Source organism: Cavia porcellus, unplaced genomic scaffold, assembly GCF_034190915.1.
Source record: "Cavia porcellus strain 051 isolate PalLab524CR breed Dunkin Hartley unplaced genomic scaffold, mCavPor4.1 scaffold_7, whole genome shotgun sequence".
Classification (NCBI taxonomy): domain Eukaryota; kingdom Metazoa; phylum Chordata; class Mammalia; order Rodentia; family Caviidae; genus Cavia; species Cavia porcellus.
This window is the reverse complement of record NW_026947490.1, coordinates 36,837,704-36,861,123: the sequence shown is the minus strand read 5'-3', so window position 1 is coordinate 36,861,123 and position 23,420 is coordinate 36,837,704. Positions and strand designations below refer to the sequence as shown.

The following is a 23,420-nucleotide window of genomic DNA, read 5'->3' as shown; positions in this document are numbered from 1 at the left end:
TGTAGATTTCCAAATTGGCTTACATTTTCGCACTACCCCAGCAGGAAAACTCCACACAGGCACACAGTCTGCATCTGCTACAAGCATTTGGTTCAGTGACTTCACTTGGTTTCTTCACACAGAAGAAATAGAGACTCTAAAACCACACAAACCAATTCACACAGAAGAAATAGAGACTATAAAACCACACAAACCAATTAAAAATAAAAACAGCAAATCTGTCCTTATAGAAAAATGCTATTCAAGAATTTCAGGAAAAAAATGAGTAAAAAGTATGTTATAGGGGCTGGAGATTTAGCTCAGCGGCATAAGTGCCTGCCTTGCAAGCAGGCAGTCATGAGTTCGATCCCCGGTACCGATAAAAAGGAAAAAGACAAAAAAAAAAAAAAAAGTATGTTATAGGGGCAAATGTATTAAAAACTTTTTGGTTCAATCCAATTCTGTTCATTTAAAAACATTAGTGAAAATTATTCAGTAATAATTAGGTTTTTTAATAATAATTTAATAATAGTAATAATTAGGCTATTTTTGAGGGACCATCAATTCTAGCCCTACTGCTGTTCCATCCACATATAATATTGGAAGTACAGTACTCTGATCTCACCTAAATTTAGGAAAACTTAATCCACAAAGAAAGAAAAAATGGCTTGGAATTCAGATGAAATAATCAGTAAGGAAGCACACTTTCAGGCAAAGAAGGACTGTGACACCACCAACACAACAAAATGCTGATCTCAAGAGAACATTCACCCAGCAAACATTTTCCTTATCAGGAAACAGGGCAAAGCTGCCCCAAATCCTGCCTTAGAAACATGGAAATGATACAAGAGAAAATAAGACAGTTAAGTAAAGTAGCATGATGAAAGTGCTAAACAGAAGAATGAGAGAGATCTGAAGAACCGTGGGAGGCTCTGCAACCTTAGTACTGTGGTGGGGAAATGAGAAGGGAAGAGAGCAAGGGGCAGTGGGGCAACAGGTGTGGGACGCCCTGAGCTGGGCCGCTGAGGGCTCACCAGTCACGTGGGGGCTTTGGCTTTCTCCAGGAAGCCACTGGAGGGTCTTGAGCAGCAAGTGCCAAGACCTGGAGTTTGAACAGAGCCATGCAGCCGCTGCACTGAGGTCAGCATGGGCAGAAGCAAGCAAAGAAACACAGAAGCGGGGTCATGAGTCTTCCAGCCAAGGTGCAGCTCCTTGAATCCTGCTTGCTTTCCTGAGTTTACATCCACAGACTGGGAGCTCCAGCAAAGGTACGAAAGAGCGGGCTGTTTCTAGGTGCAGGTGCCACTCCTGAGAGTCCCTCTGAGAAAGGGGGACCTCCAAGGGGCTGGGTCACTGCATCAGGACCGAACACTGAACAAGGACTGGGCTGGAGAGGAAGCAGCAGAGGAAGCCCTGGGCAGTTTAAACCCGTTGTTGTGGTTTACATCTTCAAACCCTCGTGTGCTCCAAATGGGGCTTTTAAGAGCTGACTGGGTCATGAGTGTGGATACTCATCAGTCCTCTCCCAAACTGAGAGCTAAATTTGACATTGGAAGAGGTGGGACATGGGGGTGTGGCCCAGAAGCTTAAGTCTCCCTTCCTCTCCCATTGACCTCATTCTCTGCTTCATGCTAGCACTGCAGGCAACAATTCTTCACCTCACTGCCCTGCCTTGGCGCCAGCCAACTATGGACCAAAACCTCTACAAACTGTGAGCTAAATAAACTTTTACTTATTTAAATTGTGGGTGTCGAGGCTGGGGATTTAGCTCAGCGGCGGCATAAGCACCTGCCTTGCAAGCGTGAGTTCGATTCCTGGTACCGATAAAAAAAAATACAACACATCCTACTTAAATTGTGGGTGTCCAGTATTGCGTCTCAGCGACGAGAAGGTAACTAAGACACTATCCCCACAGCCCATCATTCACCAGAATTTGAGGAAATGGGAACTGGTACCCAGGACAGGGTTCTTAACATTAAAACTTTTCAGAGAAAATGCTCCTCACTAAGTTCTTAAAAAAAAAAAAAAAAAAAAAGCAAGAGTATTTTAGAAAGGAGAGAGGAGAGGAAATGCCAACTCACCTGGGACATGACTTTAAGTCTAGTTCCTGTCCTTGCGGTCTCCAGTGTGTGGCCTCTCTCCTGGAGGGCAGTGTCCCTTGAAAGCAGTGCCGGGGGAAAGAGACCAAGTCTGGACAAGACTCCCAAAGCACCGGCCTGGAGACGGCCCTTTCTGCAGGAGCAGGGTAAAGCCATTTTAAAGGAGCAGGTGGGACCCTTTATTAGCCCACCGAGAGGCTGCCAAGGAGTTGGGGCACGGGCTGCTTCTCTGTGGGACCCTGAAAAAGTCAAGCACCCTTCGGCCCGCCGCTGACTCAGACCCTTCCCAATCTCTGGACGGCCCGGGGTCGCCAGCCTGGAGGTCAGGGACATCCAGCACCAGGGCTCCGCCAGCTCCGGACCCCAGTCCTTATTCCAGACCCACGAGTCTGTCGCCGCCCGCCCCTCCGCGACGCCGGCCGGTCTCACCTCCGCGCGCAGGCCCCGCGGCTCCAGCTCCCCGCAGGCCCCTGAGCCTCCGCCGGAGCAGCGCGGCTCTCCGCGGCCAGGGACGACCGGAGTCCTGGGCTTGGGGAGGCAATCGCCTCCTACCGAGAGGGCTCCCCGCCCGTAACCGAGGACGCTCAACCGGCTGGGGCGCTGGGGGACACACCCCCGGCCACGCCTGCCCGCCTGCCTCCACCCTGCCAGCCAGCCCCGCTGCCCAGCAGTTTGCTCCCGCCGCCGGAAGTGGGCGTGGCCCGCGCAGAGCCCTGTGGGAAATGGAGTTCGGAGCAGGCAGCGGCGGCCCTTCGGCTGCAAAGCTTGGATTCGCCCCAGGCTAAGGCCGTGCCCATGAACCCCGCTCCGGGTCACTCGTTCGGGATCGCGCCTGCCAGCTGGTTTTGGCCGTAAGCACAACACACCTCGAGATGCAGAAGCGCGCCCCAAAGCAGCCGGGGCCAAGCTCGCAGTGCGCAGGCGCACTGGCAGAGCGGATGGGAGGGGCGCGGCCTACCATGGGGGCGTCCTTCCTGGGGTGCGGCCTATTGGGGAGGCGGGGTCAGGGACGTTGACCGCGGCACTGTCTCCCCAGACCTTGTCTGTCCAATGTGATGCTGGTGGAGGTGTACGGCTGGGTGCCGGTGAGATCCGGCCAACTCCAGGCTTCTGGAGTCTCCTCCTAGCTCACCCTGGCCGGGACTGGGGCCCCTCCTAACTCTAGTCCCACCTGGCTTCTTTGGTCATTCACCAGACACAGCCGCGGGGTTGCGACTATAATGACCCCCCCCCGTCAAGACCTTCGAGAGCCCTTTTGTAATGCAGGAGTTCGCGGGCGTCTGTTGCGTGCACGCGCAGTGCCAGTCTGGGCGCTGACCTCAGGGAGGGTGGCGTCAGCCTGGGAACCAAGGGCTGTCGCAGGTGCGCAGCGCCACAGGTGAACCTACCCACGTTCTCAGGTGCACAGTCACAGGTGCCCTGCCCCATCACAGGAGTCCCCACCGTCAGAGGGAGGGATCAGCCCACTGTCACAGAGGCATGGCATTACAGGTGCGCCGGCCACAGGTATCCCCACGGTAGAAGGTGTGCAGAGTCACATGCAAGCCCACTATCACAGGTGCGTGGCATCAAAGATGTGCAGGCATCACAGATGCCCCTGTTATGGTGCACGTCTACATGTCCCTCCAAAGCCTTATGCAGTCATAGGTGTGGCTTTTGCAGAGGTAGATGAACCCAGAATATATTTTGATTCATGGTGCAATGCTAAGATTAAGTGTGGGTGATCAGTAGATTAGCCCACTGACTGGGCACAACCCGAAAGCCCCTCGACTGAATACAACATAAGGGACAGAAAGAGGCTTGTTGTCTTGCTCCTTGCTTGCTTTCTACCTTCTGCCCACTGTGAACTGTTTCTTCTCTGTGATGTCCCTCCACCATGCTACATTCCCTTGGAGCCAAACACTTATGGACTGAAACTTCTACAAACTGTGAGCTAACATTTTACCCTTTAATTTTGAGTGTCAGCTATTTTGTCTCAGCAACAATGAGGAAAGCAACAAAGGCATCTCTGTCCCCACCATCACAGACACACTCAGCTACACACCCAGCCACCTGCTCTTCCAACTCTGGGTTGGTCCATTTTCCGTGGCCTCAATGAGGAATTAAGATGACTTCCATCCCAGGGAGCCTCAAGCCGCCAGCTGGGGAAGCTTGAGATCAGCATCTCCCCTGGACACCCGCCTATTTCCTGGTAAAAGCCTGTTTTCAGGGTCAGGCTGACCCAGGCACCTCCTATCTGTGGTGATGGGGCTTGCTGCCCCCCTATGAGGCTAGCAGAACAGCGCTTTTATTACTTTTGAAGAAATCCATTACAAAGAATTATATGTTCTTCACAGTAGGCAAAAGAATTCCAGCACCAAGTAAGGATGTCATATTCTTGGCTGTTGGATAGTTAATAAACAGAATGTACAAGATGACATATTTCACTTTGGACATAATTTTAATTCAGTGAACTTAGTTATCTAGAAAGTACAGCGAAAAATGCATTTTCTACAAAATCATAACTTCTGATTCTGTATCTTCTGAGAGGGATTCTGGGCCAGTTCAGGGAGCCCAAGGGAGATTTTCAAGGATGAAGTCTCAAGGTTAAAGGACACACCTGTGCAAGACATCAGCAACAAGAGCAGGCCCAATGGAGAAGAGCAGGTTGTTAGCTCGTATTTACATTCTTACATAGTGCCATAACCAGCACATGTGTTTACCTGTGCTGTCATGGTTACAGAACTGTATCCCACTGCGTTCCTGCAGTAGGCAAACAGGGTCACATCCTCAGGTGTCCTTAGACGTACACCCCTGAGCAGTCTGAGGTTCCCCACAGGGATTTGACATCCACAAGGTGTGGGTCCTTCCTTTGGCCTGATTGTGCCAGCATGGACACAGCCCACTCCTAGACCTGTGCCAGTCATTCAGGAAAATCATTGTGATTGGCTTGGACAGAGTGGCAGTCCTCTCCTCACTGGGAACTGGGTAGACATCCACTGCAAAACTGAATTCTTTGAAAATTAAACTGAGATGACCAAAGTAGACTGCCCAAAAGAAAAGAGACAACATATGAAAAACACTAGTAAGAAGATGCAGGCATCGATATTGATCTTACAGATACTGCAGGTTAATCAGGGACTGCTACGAGCAATGCTGTGTCCCCTAGTTAGATAACTCAGGTGAAATGAACCGACTCCTTGAAAGAACTCTCAAACCACCCAAACTCAAGCAACAAGATTATCTGAACAGCCCTGTGTCGGCTGAAAAGATTAAGCTAAGCAGAGTTCACTGCCGCAGATTTACCAGTAATCACAGCGGGTTATCTTTTCCTGCTGCTGACCTGCTGGTAAGGGTCTGATATCCAGCTCCCCAGGAACATGCATGCATGCCTCTTATCCTCAATATTACTGGTAAGGTTGTGTGACACATGCATACACCGAACACACGGTTTAACAACCAGTTCACAGAACATTCCGAACTGCACTCAGCTCTTGCTTGCAAGGGCGAGCCTGCGCAAGCACACCACTAAAGTATTAATGTTGAGTCGCTGCCACTCAGCTCCAACTCTTTGGATTCCCAGCGCAGTAACGCAACGTTCCAAACAGCGGCTCCCACAAGGAATCCAACGCTGTCCATCTCCACAGCAGTCGGTTGGCCTGGTAACCGGGCCACGGTTACTAGCAGTCAGTCGGGTGAGTCCGGATCACACGACGACCACGCGCAACCAGGACAACACAGCACGTGGTCGTGTGCGGCTGGCGGGCCAGGCCACGGCGACGCGCATGCGCTCCGGCAAGCGCACGCGCACCAAGGCACCGTGCGGCTCGGGACTCGCTACCACCGAGGCAGTTTTCCTCCCCGACGCTCACGAAACCCGGTGTTTCCCACACGCCCCGACGATGTCTGTCTGAGACGCGCCACTGCCGCACACATTGCAGCCGCGCACGCGAACACGCCCTCGTCTTTAACAGTCCACTTATTTCCCCTGACCCGCAAAACGAGAGTTCCGATGGAAAACCAACAGCAAGGCCGCGTGTGGAAGGGGCGTGGCCCGGGGCTCGGGGACAGATGTGCGCAGGCGCGGGGAGTGCGCGCCCCCCTCCCTTGCCTGGAAACCAGAAGCGTCCCTAGTTACCGGGCGTCTGAGCCAGTGTCCTGGTTCCATGCGGTCCCAGATGCCTGTCGGTGCCGCGGGATCCTTCCTCTAGGCTGAGCTTTAGCACAGTAAGAACAGCACTGAGAAACCGCGAATGCTCCTCACCTCTGCGACTCCTGCCTCTTTATTAGTATGGAGCGTTGGCAGATCGGACGGCGTCTTCAGCACCACACTGTTACGCCTGAGCTCGGTTCTGCACCGCGCCAGAGTGGAAATTACCCTTGTAACGAATGACTAGTAAAATCACAATTAGTAGCTGTATCGGAAGTTGAAGAAATTCAGAAAGGCCACCAGCGGGGACACAGCAGCGCGTGCGCACCACCTGCTGGAAAGATTAGGTACGTACAAGCCTCACATTTTTCTTGGGTTGGGGGGGTGTTTGTTTTTTCCACTCCTGTAGGGTTTTCTTGTTTTTGTTTGTTCTGTTGTTTTTCGCTTTTGAGACTGCCTCGCTATGTTGCCCAAACTATCTTTGAACTGCCGGGATCCAGCCATTCTCCCGCCTCAGCCTCTGAAATAGCTAGGCCTATGAGGAGGCACCTACAGGTGCGGGCAGAGGGCTGTTACTACAGACCTGGTTCAACACCTCGTCGAAGCTAAGCACGTTTCTCAAGGAGGCCAGGTCATTTCTGGCCAGACTGAAGGGAAGTCATCCCAGACTTAGTGACTATCGAAAGAGATTCCTGGTGTCAAGTGGACACCCATGTTTTCCTGATAGGAAGATGGCTATAGAAAAACCTGGACACCCTTGGAGTGTGGAACTGGCTTGCTCTATCCCGAATCAGTTTTAAGACAGGCATGGCCTATTATGCCTACTCTGGAAACAGGCATACGATAGCAGTTTGTCCCAGAACTGTCTCCAAACCCAGCCACAGCCCCTGGCCTTAGTTTCATTCTGTCCAGCTTCCTAAAGTTGGAATGGCACAAAGCATGCATCTCCAATCTCTGACTTCTCTTTCTTTAAGTAATCTACCACTTGATTTCACCGCTCAGAAGCTGGAGCAGGGAAGTGGGTCCGTTCTCTGTAAGCACCATGCTTGACGGAAGCAGGGTTTTCAGTCACAGACATCTGAGTGCAAAGGCCAACTCAGCCCCACTCGGCCTCTGGGTGTGTTGTGGCCACTTTTCTACATTTTCATGTAAAGTCCTCTCCCAGAAAGCAAATAAAACCTTCCAGAAGAAAGCACAGGCCTGCTACCATCTTGATTTTAGTCCAGTGAGATGCTTTGGATTTGACTTTAGCTAATATGCTGGAAGTCACTAGCTGGTGATAATTTATCACCATAGCAATAGGAAATGAATTCATCTCCCTACTCCAAAATCAGAAGCCACTGTCCACTGCAGTGATACCTGCACATCATGGAGAAGATATCAGCACGTTCTACTGACCTGAAGTACATTTATGAAGGTACAAAGCTTTCTGAACATGGAAGGATTCAGAATACACTTCACTGAGACAAATATCCAAGCAAATGGCCTAACTAAATGGCATTTGAAGTAAAACTCTGTCCTTGTATAGACAGGGGAAGACAACAGTGACCATCGATGAAAGCCACTCTCCCTGAGTGTATTTAAATCTAAATGGAAATCTGGGTAGAGTCTGGTGATTACATAATCACTAAGCAAAAGCAAATGAGTGAAGGAAGTTCAAAGCTGACCACTAGGTTAGTGAGATGAAAGAGACATTAATGAATGTGTGCCGAGGGCAGAGAAAGAGCTAACCATCTGGGTCTCTTCTCTGAAAAGAGAAAAAAAATCCATGCCAGGATAGAAGGTACAACGGTGATCTCTCTCAGTCCCAACAGTGATTTCTAAGGAAAACCACCACTACCCCAAGCACAGCGGAGTTCTGACTCAGCAAGAGAAACGAGACAATCAGTCACATACAGAAAGGAAAGGAGTGGGTGCCACACAAACACACAACGTGAACCAAAGGGATAAAGTTTAATCACTACACCAAGAATGGGAATTTCTCTTTCAAATACAAATCCCAAATATCCACATTTTGAATTTGTGTTATTTTCAGAATACATGATAGGCTGAAAACCAATGGATGTGCAAAAACATACCAAAGTCAAGTTGTTACTATTTAATATTACAAAATGTGAGCATCAAATACCAAAATAATTACTCTGGGTCGGAGTAAGCAAACCTTTTATCTGAAGGGCCAGACAGTAAGTACAGGCTTTGCGGCTGACTGCCCTTGTCACTACTCAGCTCTGCCACAAGGGGGCAAACACAGTCACCAACAGTGAGCAGCAGGGCTGTGCTTCACTGAGATTGTAACATTGGCAGAAGGCTGGATTTTGTAGGAAAAACGGGATATTATATACTGGTAAGAAGTATGATTCATAAATAATTAGTAATATGTCTTTCTAGGCAAAACATCCTGGCCATAAGAGATGTAGGATGTATATGGTTCCCAAAGTTCACCCAGGCATAGTCTCATCTTTGAAAAGAGTGCCTATAATGCCAGCATTTGGGAGGCTGAGACAGGAGGATCACTTGAGTTTGAGGCGAGCCTGGAAGACACAGCAATATCAAGACCAGCCTGAACTACACAGCAAGACCCTGTCTCAAAAAAAAAAAAAAAAAAGAAAAAGAAAAGTTCAAGGAACATACACAACAACCAGTCATTTAGTCAACCACAAAGAACAATGTCAAATTTTTTTTAAGTAGGTATTTTCAGGTCATTTTACTAATGATAAAATTTGACATCATTTGGGATGCTTCTGGATAATAATTTATAAAATATCCAACTAGGGGCTGGGGATTTAGTTCAGTGGCATAAGTGCCTATCTTGCAAGCATGACGTTATGAGATCTCCGGTGCTGATTTTTTTTTAAAAAAGCAAAATATCAACTAAAAGTAACTTCATCAACAAGGGTTTTTCTTATACAACCAAGCATCAAAGAGGCAGTTTCATAATTGGCCTGGAAGCTGAGTTAGCTTCCCCGAGGTCATCCTGCGTCCTCCCCATCCTGCGTCCAAGGTAACTGCTGCCATCTCGTTACCACATGGGAAGGTTCAAGGGCAGGAAGTGAGAGACGAGGGGTCTTCACAATCTGTCTCCCCAAAGGAAAAGGGTTCTTCCCAGAAGCCCCAGCAGATTTCACTGGCCACCACTGGGAGAAACCGGGGACTCTGAATAGCACCAGGTTGGAACATTAGTTTGTTTGGGGTTTGTTTGTTTTCTCTTTTCAAGACAAAGTCTTGCTATGTAGCCCAGGCTGGCCTCACACTCAGCAATCATCCTGCCTCAGCCTCCTGAGTGCTGGGATTACCAGCATGCACTACCCCGCCTATCAGAAAATTAGAATCTTACATCAGCAAATTCTAAGTCAAGAGACAGATGCTACCAGTAAGAATTGCGTATAGCTCCTGTGTAGGTAACCAAGTCATAAAGATAATACAAAACAATTTAACAACGTGGAAGTCAAGAAACATGTTCCCAAAATTAGATGACTCCTGAAACAGGAACAAGTACTGAGATGACTGTAAAATGCCTGACCACCCCGTGTCATTTCTTGTTTGTATTTTCTATTTGCACATTCTTTATTGCCTGGGTGTCTAGAAGTGCCTGGGTATCTTCAACAGTGCATTTCGTGTGTGTGAGCAGTCTGGACCTGGACCTACACGCACTGAAAGGTGGCAAAATGGAAAGCCCATCTCACCTCCCTGCATGTGAAATGCTGGATTCATTCTCCTCTTTTCAGTCTTGGTGTTTGCATAATGGATTTCCTAGTTAATCCAACAGTATTTGATTAGTTGGTTTTTTGTTTCGTTTTATTGTTTTCTGAGAAAACTAAACGTTTAAACTTATGAAAAGAAGCCTTGGTTAGAAAATATAATTCTGGAATGTGTTAGAAACAACTTTCCAACCTTTCCCTGCTTGACAACTGTAAATAATTTGTAAATGTTTTATATGAAGCGTCCTGACTTAGGCTAAATAAACTCAGAATCAAGGCATTCTCTTTTGCACTCTAATTCCCAGGTCTTTCTCTAAGATGCCAGAGTTAACTGTGATTCACCTACGCAGGTGGTGGCGAACCTACGGCATGTGTGCCATAGCGGGCTGTTTGTATCACTGAAACTCTACAACAGTGATGGCAAACCTTTCAGGCTTTCAATGCTAACAAACAGCCTGCTGGGGCACACGTGCCATAGGTTCGCCACCACTGCCCAGGAAGCTTTGCCATCACTGGCCTAGGCTAATGGGCTTTTCTTGTTGCTTCTATTCATGTGGCTACTTGCTAGCATAAACTCTCTAATGATGAACAGTGGGTAAGTGCTGATGGAAGGCTTTTCCACATTTAACACACTCATGTGTGTTTCTCTAGCGCGCAGTCTCTGATATTGAAGAGGAGCAGCTGAATCATGACTTACAAGCCTCCTGCATTCCTTGTGTCCACAGGGCTCTTCCTCAGTATGAGTGACCTGATGTTGGACCAGCTGTGAACAGTGACTGAAGGCCTTCCCACATTCCCTACATTCATATGGCTTCTCACCCGTGTGGATTCTGCAGTGGACACTGAGGTGGGAGACCCGTGTGAAGGCCCTGCCACACACCTTACACTGGTACGGTTTCTCTCCAGTATGAATCCGCTGATGTTGCTTAAGCTGGGAGCTCACTCTAAAGGTCTTTCCACACACCTGGCAGGTGTAGGGCTTCTCACCAGTGTGAATTCTTTGGTGGCGGATGAGAGTGGACCTTTGGTTAAAGGCCTTCCCACACTCCTTACATTCATAAAGTTTTTTGCCAGTATGAACAGTCTGGTGTTGGATTAACTGGGAACGGTGACTAAAGGTCTTCCCACATTCCTTACAAGAGTAAGGTTTCTCACCAGTATGAATTCTGTAGTGAACCTTAAGGTGTGAGATGCGATTGAAGGCCTTGCTACATTCCTTACACTGATAGGGTTTTTCACCAGTGTGAATTCGCTGATGTTCAATCAGCTGTGAGCTCCGACTAAAGGCCTTTGTACAATCCTTACATTCGTAAGGTTTCTCCCCGGTGTGAACTCTCTGGTGCTGTATGAAATTTGAACCAGAATTGAAGGCTTTCCCACATTCCTTACATTCATAAGGCTTCTTGCCAGAATGGATATTCTCGTGCTGAATCAGTCGAGAGCCGTATCTGAAGGCTTTCCCACATTCCTTACATTTATAGGGTTTCTCGTTTGTATGAACACCTTGATGATCCATTAGGAATTCCTCTTGCCAGAAGTCTTTTCTACGTTTATTGTATCCACATGGTTTTCTTCCAGGATGCATTTTCTGATAAAAAGTAAAGGATACTTCCTGCTTCAAAGTGGGCATCTCCTCGTGACTGTCTAACGTTTGGCTGAAATGGCCGTCTGGACTTCCTGGTTGTCTGTCAAACTGGCTTCTGCACTCCCAGTCATCCTGGGAACTCGAGCACGCAAGACTGTAGCGTGCAAGGCCTTCTGTTAACTCCCACTGTGAGGATTCGCCGTCATAAACATCCCACTTTGGAGACAGGGCTCTGGTATAATATTCGGACTCCAGTACTGCAAAAGAAGAAATACAGTATCGGCTAAACAGTTAGAAAGTGAGGCAATAAAAAAGAAAAAGGAATAATAAGATAATGACACGGGTATAATCAAAAAGAGGTTATAAGAGTAGTTCATGTATTTGGGGATGGCAGTGTGCAACGGTAGGTACCATTATTGTCCCGATTGTCATGTTTTGAAATTGTTTTGTTTTTCTCTCTGAAATAAAACAGATTTGAAAAAAACAAAATATAAAAATAAAATGCTAGTGTAGCTCCAATTCACCTCTGAACTACGTTTTTAAAAAAAAAAAAATGTATGAGAGGGGCTGGGGATTTAGCTCAGCGGCATAAGCGCCTGCCTTGCAAGCAGGCAGTCGTGTGTTCGATCCCTAGTACCGATAAAAACGAAAAACACACAAAAAAAAGAAAGAAAAAAAAAAACTGAATGGGAGCCGGGCGCAGTGGCTCACGCCTGTAATCCTAGCACTTGGGAGGCTGAGGTGGGAGGATTGTTGCGAGTTTGAGACCAACCTGGGCTACAAAGAGAGCTCAAGGCCAGCCTGAACTGCATAGCAAGACCCTGTCTCAAAAAAGACAAAAAAAAAAAAAAAAAAAAAAAAACTGAATGGTTTCTCTGAAACTACAAGACAGACAAATCTCCTGAGTGCCTGAGTGCATTGTGCAAGTCATGGCTGCCGGGGAGAGAAGGCTTATGGCGCTTTTCGTGGAGATAGAGGTGTTGTGTCTCGTTACACGGGTATATGTGTCTGTCCTTTGACACACTGTGCTCACAATTTACATTTTACCACATGAGCGTACATTATACTTTCCTAGAGTACACTCTAAAACCCGAGATGTCACAAAATGAAAGGCTCTGGACATGGAGTGGTGCGGGCTGAAGAACAACGTGACTGCACTTGCCACTCCTGAGCTGCGCACGTCAAATGGTTAATTCTGTTACGTGCACTTCAACACGACTTAAAAAACTAAAGTGAGAAAGTGATGGCAGGACTGCACGGCCAGACCTGTGTCCCACATCGGCGCAGACGTGGGAGGAAGGGTGAGCAGGACGGTGGACACACCAGCAGGTCCCAGTGCGCTAGAATCCTGGTGGCTGGCCTCACACGCAGTGGACATGTAATACCTCTCGTGCTGCCTGACGCTGTGGTGGCCTCTGTATCTGAAGTTTCTCTGACAGCAATGGCCACTGAGTGGCTTTTCCTCGAACTTTCCATGGCTTAAAGGTAACCTTGGAAAGAATGGCTTGCTCCTCGACAGAGGACCAGGCCTGGTGTGCTAACCGGGAGCCTCTGGCACAGAAGTGTACTTTGCTGCTTATTAACGGCAAGAGCTGAGCAGCGTATGCAATCCAGATTTGTCTGGTGCATGGCTGCAGGCGCAGTGGGTGGCAGGTTACACTGCAACAGCAACCACTTGCTTAGCTGCAGAAGACGCATGCACAGCTTGGTACAAGGACCATGAGTACGCCTGAGTGTGTCCCTGGCGTACAAGGCAGAGGGCCTCGGGGAACTTCACAAGCGCATTAAAGGCACTTCTTTCACCAAATGCCTTTGCCATGTCCTACTCACAACTGAGGGGTGTGGACTGATGACAGTATGGTGTCTGTTCCCCAAGCACTTCTCTACTCTTCTCTAGTTCTGAGTACCCAAGGAGACTACTGTAGTCATCATCTCTAGCTTCTGTTTAATGCCTTCATCTGATACTGACATAAAAAAGAAAGGGCTTCTAGGAAGATGGCAGCATGATAAGAAGCAGAGAAGGAGCCTCTCCAAGATTTGGTGTCCAAGCAATGAGACACAGCAATGCAAGGAAAAGAAGAGGGAAGGAAGTGTGTCCGCTGGACCCAGGCAGGATCTGAAGAGAAATGAAGCACAAGGAATGAATAAAGCACAGGGAAGAGAAATGAAGCAAAGAAGGAGGGGGATGGGCAGTGCCTTCTCACTGGGGGCGGACTTCCTGCAGGGGAGGAGTTGTCCAACCTGCAGACACACTTTGCCAGCAGGCAGCCTCAGGGGGCTCCACAGAAAGACCCAAAGTGCAACAGAGCAGCAGATGCTGTGAACTGCACTGACTCATGAGGGGCACAGATCTGGTGTTCCCTCAAGAGAGGGCAACTGGGGGCTGGGGATTTAGCTCAGCGACATAAGCGCCTGCCTTGCAAGCAGGCATTCGTGAGTTCGATCCCTGGTACCGATAAAAAGGAAAAAGACCAAAAAAAAAAAAAAAAGAGGGCAACTGGCCATGACCCATCTTGGGAAGGGCTGAGTGAGCCCTAAACTCAAAACAACTGCTAGTTCCACCTAATGGCTCCCAGCTGAGCTCAAGCCCAAGGAGGGTGCACTGACTGCTGCACGCAGTCGGGGCCTGATTCCCACCCCATGACCAGAAACCCGCTAAGCTTCAGGGGAATCAAGGTGCAGCCACCACTCTGCCCTAAAACTACTACTGGCCTGCTCAGATAAATCAACATGGATCTGGACTTTGTCTCCACGCTGTGTCTACCAGTGACAACACAGACACACCATGGAGGGGACACTGTTATTTTCTCTTCTTTTTTTGGCTCAGTTTTTTTGTTTTCCTCATTTTTTGATCTTATTTTTATCTGTGAACATAGTTTCTAATTCTTTTGTGATTACTGTTCTGTTCTCCTTTTATCTTCTTTCTCCTCCATCTTCTGCACCAGTTTCCCAAAGTTTGTGTGATCCTCTTTTATCCTCCAGTCTTGCTTCTAATTTCTTCCTCTTCTTTTATTTCTCTATTTTTTCCCCAACCCATTTTACATTTTCTCCCCTGAGGGTAAAATCAGCATATTGAGGACTTATTTGCTGCAAACAATTTTGTACTTTATTTTAGATTTTGTTGTACAACTACAAATTTAGTTCAGATGGCTAAAGGTGGCAAATGAACAGTTACCTCAAGCTGTCATCTTCTAGGCTTCTAGTAGTCTTTGCTACTATCATTATTACTGATTGTACCACTTTAGCCAAAGAGACATAATTGTTCTAACCACTATTCTTCCTCATACACCAAGACTGAGATTGCCTAAGGGTCATCGAAAATACTGTGGGCCAGTGCCAAAGAACCAGGGGCTGGGCCAAGCAGGCAGCAACTCCTTATCCCTAATCATTTGAAGATGTAGGATCTTGCAACCCAAAAGCCAGCTACATCTGGAAGACATATCTGAGAAGTTGTCATTTCCTAAGGGTTCTAAATACTAGCAATACAGCAACCCACCATAGGTAATTTACAAGCATCAATCCAGGAATTAAAGTAAAAATAAAAAATAAATTAAAAAAGAGAAAATCAGAAGACACTTAAACAAGATGCAGCCCCACTCATCCAGTGCACCAAGACAAACCCAGGGGACAAAGAGGTGGGACAATCTGAAAGCTACCTACCTCGCCTCTCTGAAGTCATAAAAACAAAGCGAATGAATGAAGCTCTAGAAAAAGTCAACTCAGCAATAATTTCTCACATAACTACAGAGATGGTGACCAGGGTGAAAAACATGCTTAGTGAGTACAGAGCACATAAAGATTAAAACAAAAAAAGAGGAGTTTAGGAAAATGTTGGAAAACATGAATGAGAAACATAGGGAAAAAAATGAAATCCATAAAAGAGATTCAAACAGGGCTGGGGATTTAGCTCAGCAGTATAAGCACCTGCCTTGCAAGCAGGCAGTCATGAGTTTGATCCCTGGTACCAATAAAATAAATAAATAAAAGAAATTCAAACAGATATCCAAGAGATTAAAAATTTCATTGAAACTACCACAGCAGAATAAACCAACATGAGGACAGACTCTCAAGATATAGATGTCAGGCTTGGGGTTAGCGATCAGGAAAAGAAAGATTTCCTAAAAAATAACAAGGGACCACAAGAAATCAATGCAGATGATGCAAAGAAGAATAACATAAAATTGACTGAAGTCAATGAAAAAAAGAGGTAACACAAATGATTTTTAAAAAAACTGTTCACAGATGTTATAGCATAAAACTTTCCTGGCAAGGAAACAGAATTTGACATACAAATGAGGTGGCCAGGCATGGTGGCTCATGCCTGTAATCCCAGCACTTGGGAGGCTGAGGCAGGAGGATCGTTGCAAGTTTGAGACCAGCGTGGGCTACAAAGTGAGCTCAAGGCCAGCCTGAACTGCATAGCGAGACCCTGTCTCAAAAAGACAATAAATAAATAAATAAATGAGGCATATAGCCATGATCAAAAAAATATATACAGCAAGGCATATCAAAGTCAAGAGCCCAGAGATTAAGCACAAGAATAGAATATTAAAACCTGTTAGAGAAAAGAAACAAATCACCCACAAAGGAAAGCCCATCAGAATCACTCCTGACTTCTCAACACAAAACCTCAAGCCAGAGAGCTTGGAGTGATGTTTCAAAACAGCCTCCAGGGCAGACTGATATATCCTGCTCACCTATCTTTCAGAACTGATGGGAAGGCCAGGCATGGTGGCACATACCTGTAATCCCAGCAACAGGCCAAGGCAGGAAGATCACTGCAAATTTGGAGCTAGCCTGGGTTATGACATGAGTTCAAGGTCAGCCTGAACTTCAGAGTGAAACCCTGTCTCAAAAAGAAAAAAAAAAAAATGATGGAGAAATAAAATACTTCCATTACAAAGAATGCCACAGGGAATTCATGGCAGTCAAAACAGCATTCCACTATGTCCTGAAAGACACTCCAGCAAGAGGTAACAAGGACTACAACTCCATGAACTCCAACAAAAAAAATCCATCAGGAAAGGCAAACAATTAAAAGGGGAAAAATAGAGAGCCAGCAATAGGAAAGTAACATGATGAGGGTAAGTCAACACATATCAGTCACAACCATGAATGTTAGTGGTCTCAACTTAACAAATCAAAAGAAACTGAATGAAGCAGTGAGATCCAAAAATATGCTGTATACAAGATACACATTTAATTGAGAAGGGAATTCATTGACTGAAAGTCAAAGGATGGAAAACAATACTCTATGCAACAGGAACCCAGAAAAAAACAAGGATAGGTATTTGCAGACAAAGTGGATTTCAAGGCAAGACTTATAAAGACAAAGAAGGTCACTACATATTCTTGTAAAGGGAACACTCCAAGAGGAAAAGACAGCAATCATTAATACAGATGCAACAAATATCAGTGTACCAACTATATAAAACAAATATTAACAGACATGAAAAATCAAATAAGCACTAATACAATTGTATTGGGGGATCCAAATATCCCACTGTCACAAATAGATCAACTAGACAAAAAAATCAACAATGAAATATTAGAATTGAACCAAACTTTTGAACAAATGGACTTAGTAGATGTCTACAGTGTTCCACTCCACAGCATCAGAATAAACATTCTTCTCAGCTGTACATGGGATATTCTCCAAAACAGACCACTTACTAGCTCAGAGAACATGCTTAAGTAAATGCAAAGGAACTGAAATTATCCCATGCATATTATCAGACCAAAGTGCAATGAAATTGGAAACTGATGGCAAAAGAAACCACAAGAACTTCTTGGCAATTAACTATCACCCTCCTGAGCAACCAATGGGTCACAGATGTTAAAGAAGAAATTAGTTTTCACAATTCAACCATAATGCCGATACAGTATACCAGAACTTATGGAACAAAATCAAAGCAGTCCTACAAAAGAAATTTATAGCAGTAAATACTTATTAGGAGAAAGAGAAGCTCAAATAAACAACTTAATTTTGAACCTCAAACTTCTAGAAAAAGAAGAACACTTTGTTCACTGAGGCACGAAACATCCAGAGAACTCTGAACACTGAAGTTTACTAAGACCTTCTCGCCTCATGTTCCTTGCCTTCTTTCAAGCCTTTTTTAAAAAAAGCCTACTTCTTTCTGCAGGAAGCCAAGCACAATAAATTCTACACCCATTTGCCTTTACACAAGCCTGCTGGTCTCAGCTGGTCTCCACTTCATGCCAGAGCAATCACCTATGTTAAATGTTACTGATCAGCTGAGGAGGGAGGTAACAAAGACAGACCCCTGGGTCTGGCAGTCTGGAGGGAAGATGATCTACTGCAGGGATCCTTGCTGACCTGTAACCGCAGGAGCTGCTGTGTTGCCACTGACACTTTACCTGGACACAGGCCTCCTGCTTTCACCTTCTCCTCTACCCAGGGCTCTCTGCCTTGCTCCAGAAAGGAGATTACATCAGGTTTGGATATGGCAAGACCTGGAGATGAGAAAATACACCACCGGTTATATTGTAGAGGGCCCCAGGATTCATTCCAGAGCTTGATCCCTAAGCAGGCAAGGCAGCTGCAGGAACGACTGGAGGAAAGGAACACAGCCTCAGCCAGTGGACTGCCCTTTGGCCACTCACATATGACCAACTGGTCACCACACTTCGAGGCACCAGGAACTGAGCAGGAGGGAACAGACATGCCTAGGAAAAACTCCAAACTAATGGACAGATCACCTTACCCAGTGACACCAGGTTGCTGTATGTCTCCAGCATCACATCCCGGTACAGGTCCCTCTGTGCAGGCTCCAGCCACGCCCACTCCTCTTGGGAGAAGACTACAGCCACATCCCTGAACAGTGCTGGCCCCTGAAACAAAGGGCGTGAATGACATGCATGTCAGGGAATTGAGTCAGTGTTTTACAGTGGGGGCTGGAAGGGTCTTTTCTGGTGAACAGAAAGCCTGTGGCTGGATATAACAAGTGACAAAGGAAATGGGCGTGAGGAAAATAACTTTTATATTCTCAAATACCCTCTTTCCTGCACATCAGAGCTCTTGTGCACAGGTCTGAAATAGTGATTAGAAAACCAAATGACTTCTTACCAAAGGGAAGAGTGTAATAAAACACACCGCCCACCATGCAGGGTACATAATAACTTCTCAATTAAGGTCAGACTATTATTTTTAATGTCATGGAATAACAAAAGAGATACTTGAGTCTTTTTCCAAGTATTTTGTTCAAAGAAATTTTGGAAAAAGATCTTAGAAACAGGATTTTCATGTAAATCAAAAATTTCCTAAAGATCTAAGTTCATTGTTATATCAATGTATATCTGACGTTTCTTTATATTTATATTTCTTTTTCTTTCTTTCTTTCTTTCTTTCTTTCTTTCTTTCTTTCTTTCTTTCTTTCTTTCGTGTGTGTGTGGTCATATGGATTGAGCCCAGGGTCTCTGCACTGAGCTATATCCCCAAGCTTGCTCACTTGCCTTTATTTCTTTAATTTTCTTTATTAAATTTTATTTCTCTAGCTAGCTATGTAATGAGAAGGTCTCCCTAAGTTGCTAATTGCCCAGCCTGGGGCTGAACCTACGACCCACTTGCCTCAGCCTCCCTGAGTGCTGGGATGACAGGCTGTACCTCCCAGGTGGCTGCAAACATTTTCTTCATGAGTAAAATGAAAGATCACTTTTGTTGATCAGTTTTCTATCAAACAAAAAGAATGACTCAAATATCCTCTCATTTTGGATTCAGAGATTGGATCAGATTTCTCTACTCTTGCAAGCTCTGATGCTGCACTTCCCAAGCTAATAACTTAACCTGCTATTATCTATCATCTTCAGCTCCTCACTTCTCTTGCTCCTAAGCTGAAGAGGTGAAGGAAGAATGATCCCATCCACAAATCAAGAGTTTAATTCTGGCATTCAATTTCTCATGGATTCCCAGCCAAGACTCAGTTACACCTAACTGTCAATCTCCTCTGAAGCAGGGCACTGTACTGTTCACTGACTTGAGACCAACCAACTTCACCTCCCAGCCTTTCCATGTGATCCCTCCTGAGTGTCACTTCCAGATCTTCAAACGTCACTTCCCATGGGAATGCTCTCATCTCAGATAGGGAAATATGTTTCTACTCCATCTGGCCTCTTAGCCCAAAACTGACTCTCAGGAGACGAAGAATGCTATCCTGAATAAATTCACGGGCATTTGTCAGAGGAGCCAAGGGGAGGGGAACTAGCTGTTTCACTGCCTAAAACGGAGACTTTTGAGAGTCAAATTAAGGGATGAAACCCAGGTGGGAAGTTTCAGGATAAGAAAACAAATATTTACATGATTTTAAAACTCACGAGGGACATGACTTTTAGAATCTTGAGGCCTGATGGGTCCTCCTCCAGGTTCCACTCGAGGGGATGGCCTGGCGCATAAGTGGGCAGAGCTGTAGGAAGAAAGAGTAAACATGAGGGGGAGGCTTGCCCCACAGCTCCCAAAATGCCAAGGTTACAATCCCCACCTCACTGTCCCCACCAAACCCTCAAATGAGAGAGATGGGACACACTGCAGCTGTCACCCAACTAGAGGACACCAGCTTCAGCTGGGACAGAAACAGCGATCCTTTCTGTCTTATTTCCCTAAAGTGGCACAAGTTGTGCCCTGTTGCAGATACTAATTGCAAGACCCGGGTGCTCACATCAGTTCCATTGCCTAAGCCCAGCTCCTCAAGGACAAAGAGAGCTCTCCTCAGTCAGAACATATAGCGGGCCTGCATAATTTGCATAGCTCCAACGCCTAAATAAAAACCTGCCCAGGACCAAACCACGTAATTCTCTTAGGCATCAAATGTAACACCCTCAAAAGTCTTTCTGGCTATTCCCAACTTCCAAATTTAAAATGCTCCACAGCCCAAGCTGAGACTTTGTGGACACCATCTCTAGAGTCCACCATGAGTCAGCAAAGGGGGTGGAGTTGCAGGGGAAAATGTGAGAAGGGAAACAGAGCAGGCCCAGGACTCCATTATTGGCATGTGAATGTGCCCACCTATAAAAACAGAACAGTATGCAAAGCCAAACACACACACACAGTACATCTGCTTAGGAACAGAATAAAAACTTACTGCACTAAATCTACAGTAGCTAAATCATTTTTGGCACAGTCCTACAATGAAATACCACACAACTATCAAAACTGACACTGGGCAACAGTAAATGTCAAGGAAAGATATTGACAACTAGATCCTTTGCATAATATGGGAATATTCATCAAACAGAAGTCAAACCCCCTGCCCACTGAAAGATGGGCTCAATACTACACACACACTCCAAACCAACTGAACAGAAAACAGGTATGTCACGTATTGTCATTTAACCACTCCCTGAGTCATCACTGAACGAGTATTATTTTGTGAAGCAGTGCAGGCCAGTGCCTGGCATATCATAAATACTTCACTCTAAGATGTACATATTTGTGAATGTTGCTTAATACAATAGTAAGTTTTTCCTTATGATGATCACTTATATAGACACTATTGCATCCTATTATATGGCTAGCCTGTGACTTATTTGCTTCTCCATTATTGAACACACAATTTCAAAACCAACTAAAATATCCTCACGGTAGGGGCTGCGGACTTAGCTCAGCAGCATAAGTACCCGCCTTGCAAGCAGGCAGTCGTGAGTTCAATCCCCGGTACCGGTAAAAATGAAAAAAAGACAAAAATAAAAAATAAAATATCCTCACAGATAATCTTTGTTTCTAAATTAGCGGTTCCAAGTCTTCAGAGGTCTTGCAATTCTTGGAGGACTTCATAAAACAAGTACACCAAGGCATGTAATAGTCAGGATGCCAGAAATTCTGCACAAGAACAGAATATTAAAAGCTATTAAAGGAAAGAAAGCACCTATAAAGGAGAGCCCATCAGAATCACAGTCAAGTCAAGGACAGCGCTTGGAATGAAATATTTCCACCCCTAAAACAAAACAACTTCCAGTCGTTTGATGTACCCTGCAAGACTATTTTTAAAACTGATGGAAAAATAAGATACTTCCACGACAAAGAAAACTGGGGGAAATTCATGACAACCAAACCAGTACTCCTAATGTTCAGAAAGGCATGATTTATTTGCGCCCTTTATTAACTACCATTTTCTAAAACTTTTTTTCAATAAAAGGAATGAAGACGTGGAAAAGAAAACAAATATTCCTTCCAGATTTAAAAAGCTTATATGCAAATACATGCAAATGAGCCGAGAGTCCAGGGGCAGGACCCCCCTCTGGCCCGCCCTCCCGAGGGGGCAGGAGGCGCAGCACGCTGGGGCCCCTGGGAAGTGTGGTTCACAGTGCTAGGAGCCGCGAGCTGACTTGAGACCGACCCTCCCAGTGCTCGCAACTCGCCAGGCCGAAGTGGCCGCTCTTGCTCGGATCCCGGAGCGCCCGAGAAGCCCCAGAGCGCCTCACCTGCCGGTCCTAGATCCCGCTGCCACAGCGACCGCGTTCCGCAGCCCAGGGCGCGTTTCCCCTCAGCACTAGCGGACTTGCCGCCTGGAGCCGGAAGGTGGCGTGGATGCCGCAGAGCCTTCTGGGAACTGTAGTCTCCAGTCGTCAAGGCTGTTGCCAAAGCCTGATGCTCATCTCGCGATGTTACCTATAGCAAGGCGCGCGCGTTCGAGTCCGTTGGATGCTGATGCGCGATGCTCTGTGAACGAATGATTGTCGCTGTCTGCAAAGTGTTTATTGTAGAGATGTGTGGTGTTTAGTTCCGACTGGATGGCACCCTTTGAGTGAGTTGGGCCATCTAATGATCGATACACAACTGTGTGTGATTGCAGGATTGGAAGGAGGAAGAGCCTTCGATTTTGTCTGGTAAAATTATAAATACAGGCAGTGAGACATGTGGATTACGAAGGAGAACCTATTATGGGGTGGTGTCTAGCAAAGGACCGACGCCACAGGAACATTATGCTCTTTGGTGTGGGAAAGTGTGAGAAACCTTGGACTTCACACATCCTGAGGCAGCGTGGGCCAGTGTGGGTGAGGGTTTGAAGTCCTGGATGCAGGTCAGGCCCAGAATCCAAGGTAATGCCCACTCAGTCAATCCACTTACCCTCCAGCCATGTGATGTCTGTAATGCTTCAGTTACCAGGTGAACATTGGAGCCAAAATTCCTGAGGCCTATTCTCAGAAATTTCCCTGAGCTTTCACATTTGAAGGTGAAAATGATAACAGCGCTTCTTGTTGAGTTTTTTGGGATGATTGAATGAGCTAACATATGGAAAGTAATGTTGCAGCTGCTGCTGCTTTTGATCACGATGTGAATGAAACTAATGGTTTCTTCCTCCAGAGATGCTTATTCCAAGAAATCTACCATTTTGCCTTTTTATGCATGCATAGGTGACATAATGGAAAAAAATAAATTCCAAATTTATCTGAGGTCTAAATTAATCCATTTAATTACCAAAAGGGGAACAGAGGTGGACTTAATAATCAGTTATATGTGTGAAAGAATATTTTAATTATGGCTCAAAAATCCAGAAGACTACTACAGCTGAAAAAAAAAAAAAACTACCAAAGCCATTGTGCTAGGCAAAATACAACATAAGGGAAGCACATAAATAATGCAGGTGACCCAATGAAAAAGATCAGGAACTTCCAGTTCCTTTTCTCCATTTATGTCCTGTCAGATGCAGTCTAGAGTTCCTTTTTTAACTATAATGTTATGGAATAAATTTGGGTAATATGGCATAAATACAAGGCAGAGATAAGAGTTAAGCTCTTAACTGAATTTAACATTCAGAGCATTTACTGCCCCTTGTGGCTAGAAGTATAGGTATAGAATAAATTTCAGGCATGGATTAACTTAGGGAGCCTACCTAGCTACCTTTATATCTCAAAGAAATATTCTTATGATCCTCTCAAGACTCCTCCCTGGATACCAAGGCAATAAGGACTAAAGT

At 45.9% G+C, this 23,420-nt stretch overlaps 1 protein-coding gene and 1 long non-coding RNA gene across 10 annotated transcripts in view; one reads left to right on the top strand and one right to left on the bottom strand.

Moving 5' to 3' along the window:
• Positions 1-22,062, bottom strand: part of LOC101788927 (zinc finger protein 582) — a 39,031-nt gene extending 16,969 nt beyond the window's left edge. For 4 of the 9 annotated variants that reach the window (XM_004999805.4, XM_063252304.1, XM_023566048.2 and 1 more), the window contains exons 1-2: positions 2,508-2,816; positions 2,061-2,211 (exon numbers count right to left, since the gene is read on the bottom strand). In XM_004999805.4, coding sequence (XP_004999862.2) covers positions 2,061-2,069 — 9 coding nt within the window. In that variant the 5' untranslated portion in view covers positions 2,070-2,211; positions 2,508-2,816. Of the gene's footprint in view, positions 1-2,060; positions 2,212-2,507; positions 11,748-17,868; positions 17,965-18,215; positions 18,343-19,804; positions 19,911-21,208; positions 21,323-21,924 lie in introns of those variants that run through there. The other 5 variants (XM_023566052.2, XM_063252309.1, XM_023566050.2 and 2 more) reach the window with 5 other exon arrangements.
• LOC134476690 (uncharacterized) lies at positions 10,633-12,371 on the top strand. The gene is made up of 2 exons (XR_010048500.1): positions 10,633-10,794; positions 11,484-12,371. It is a non-coding gene; the product is annotated as an uncharacterized LOC134476690 (long non-coding RNA).
• Positions 22,063-23,420: the final 1,358 nt, after the last annotated feature.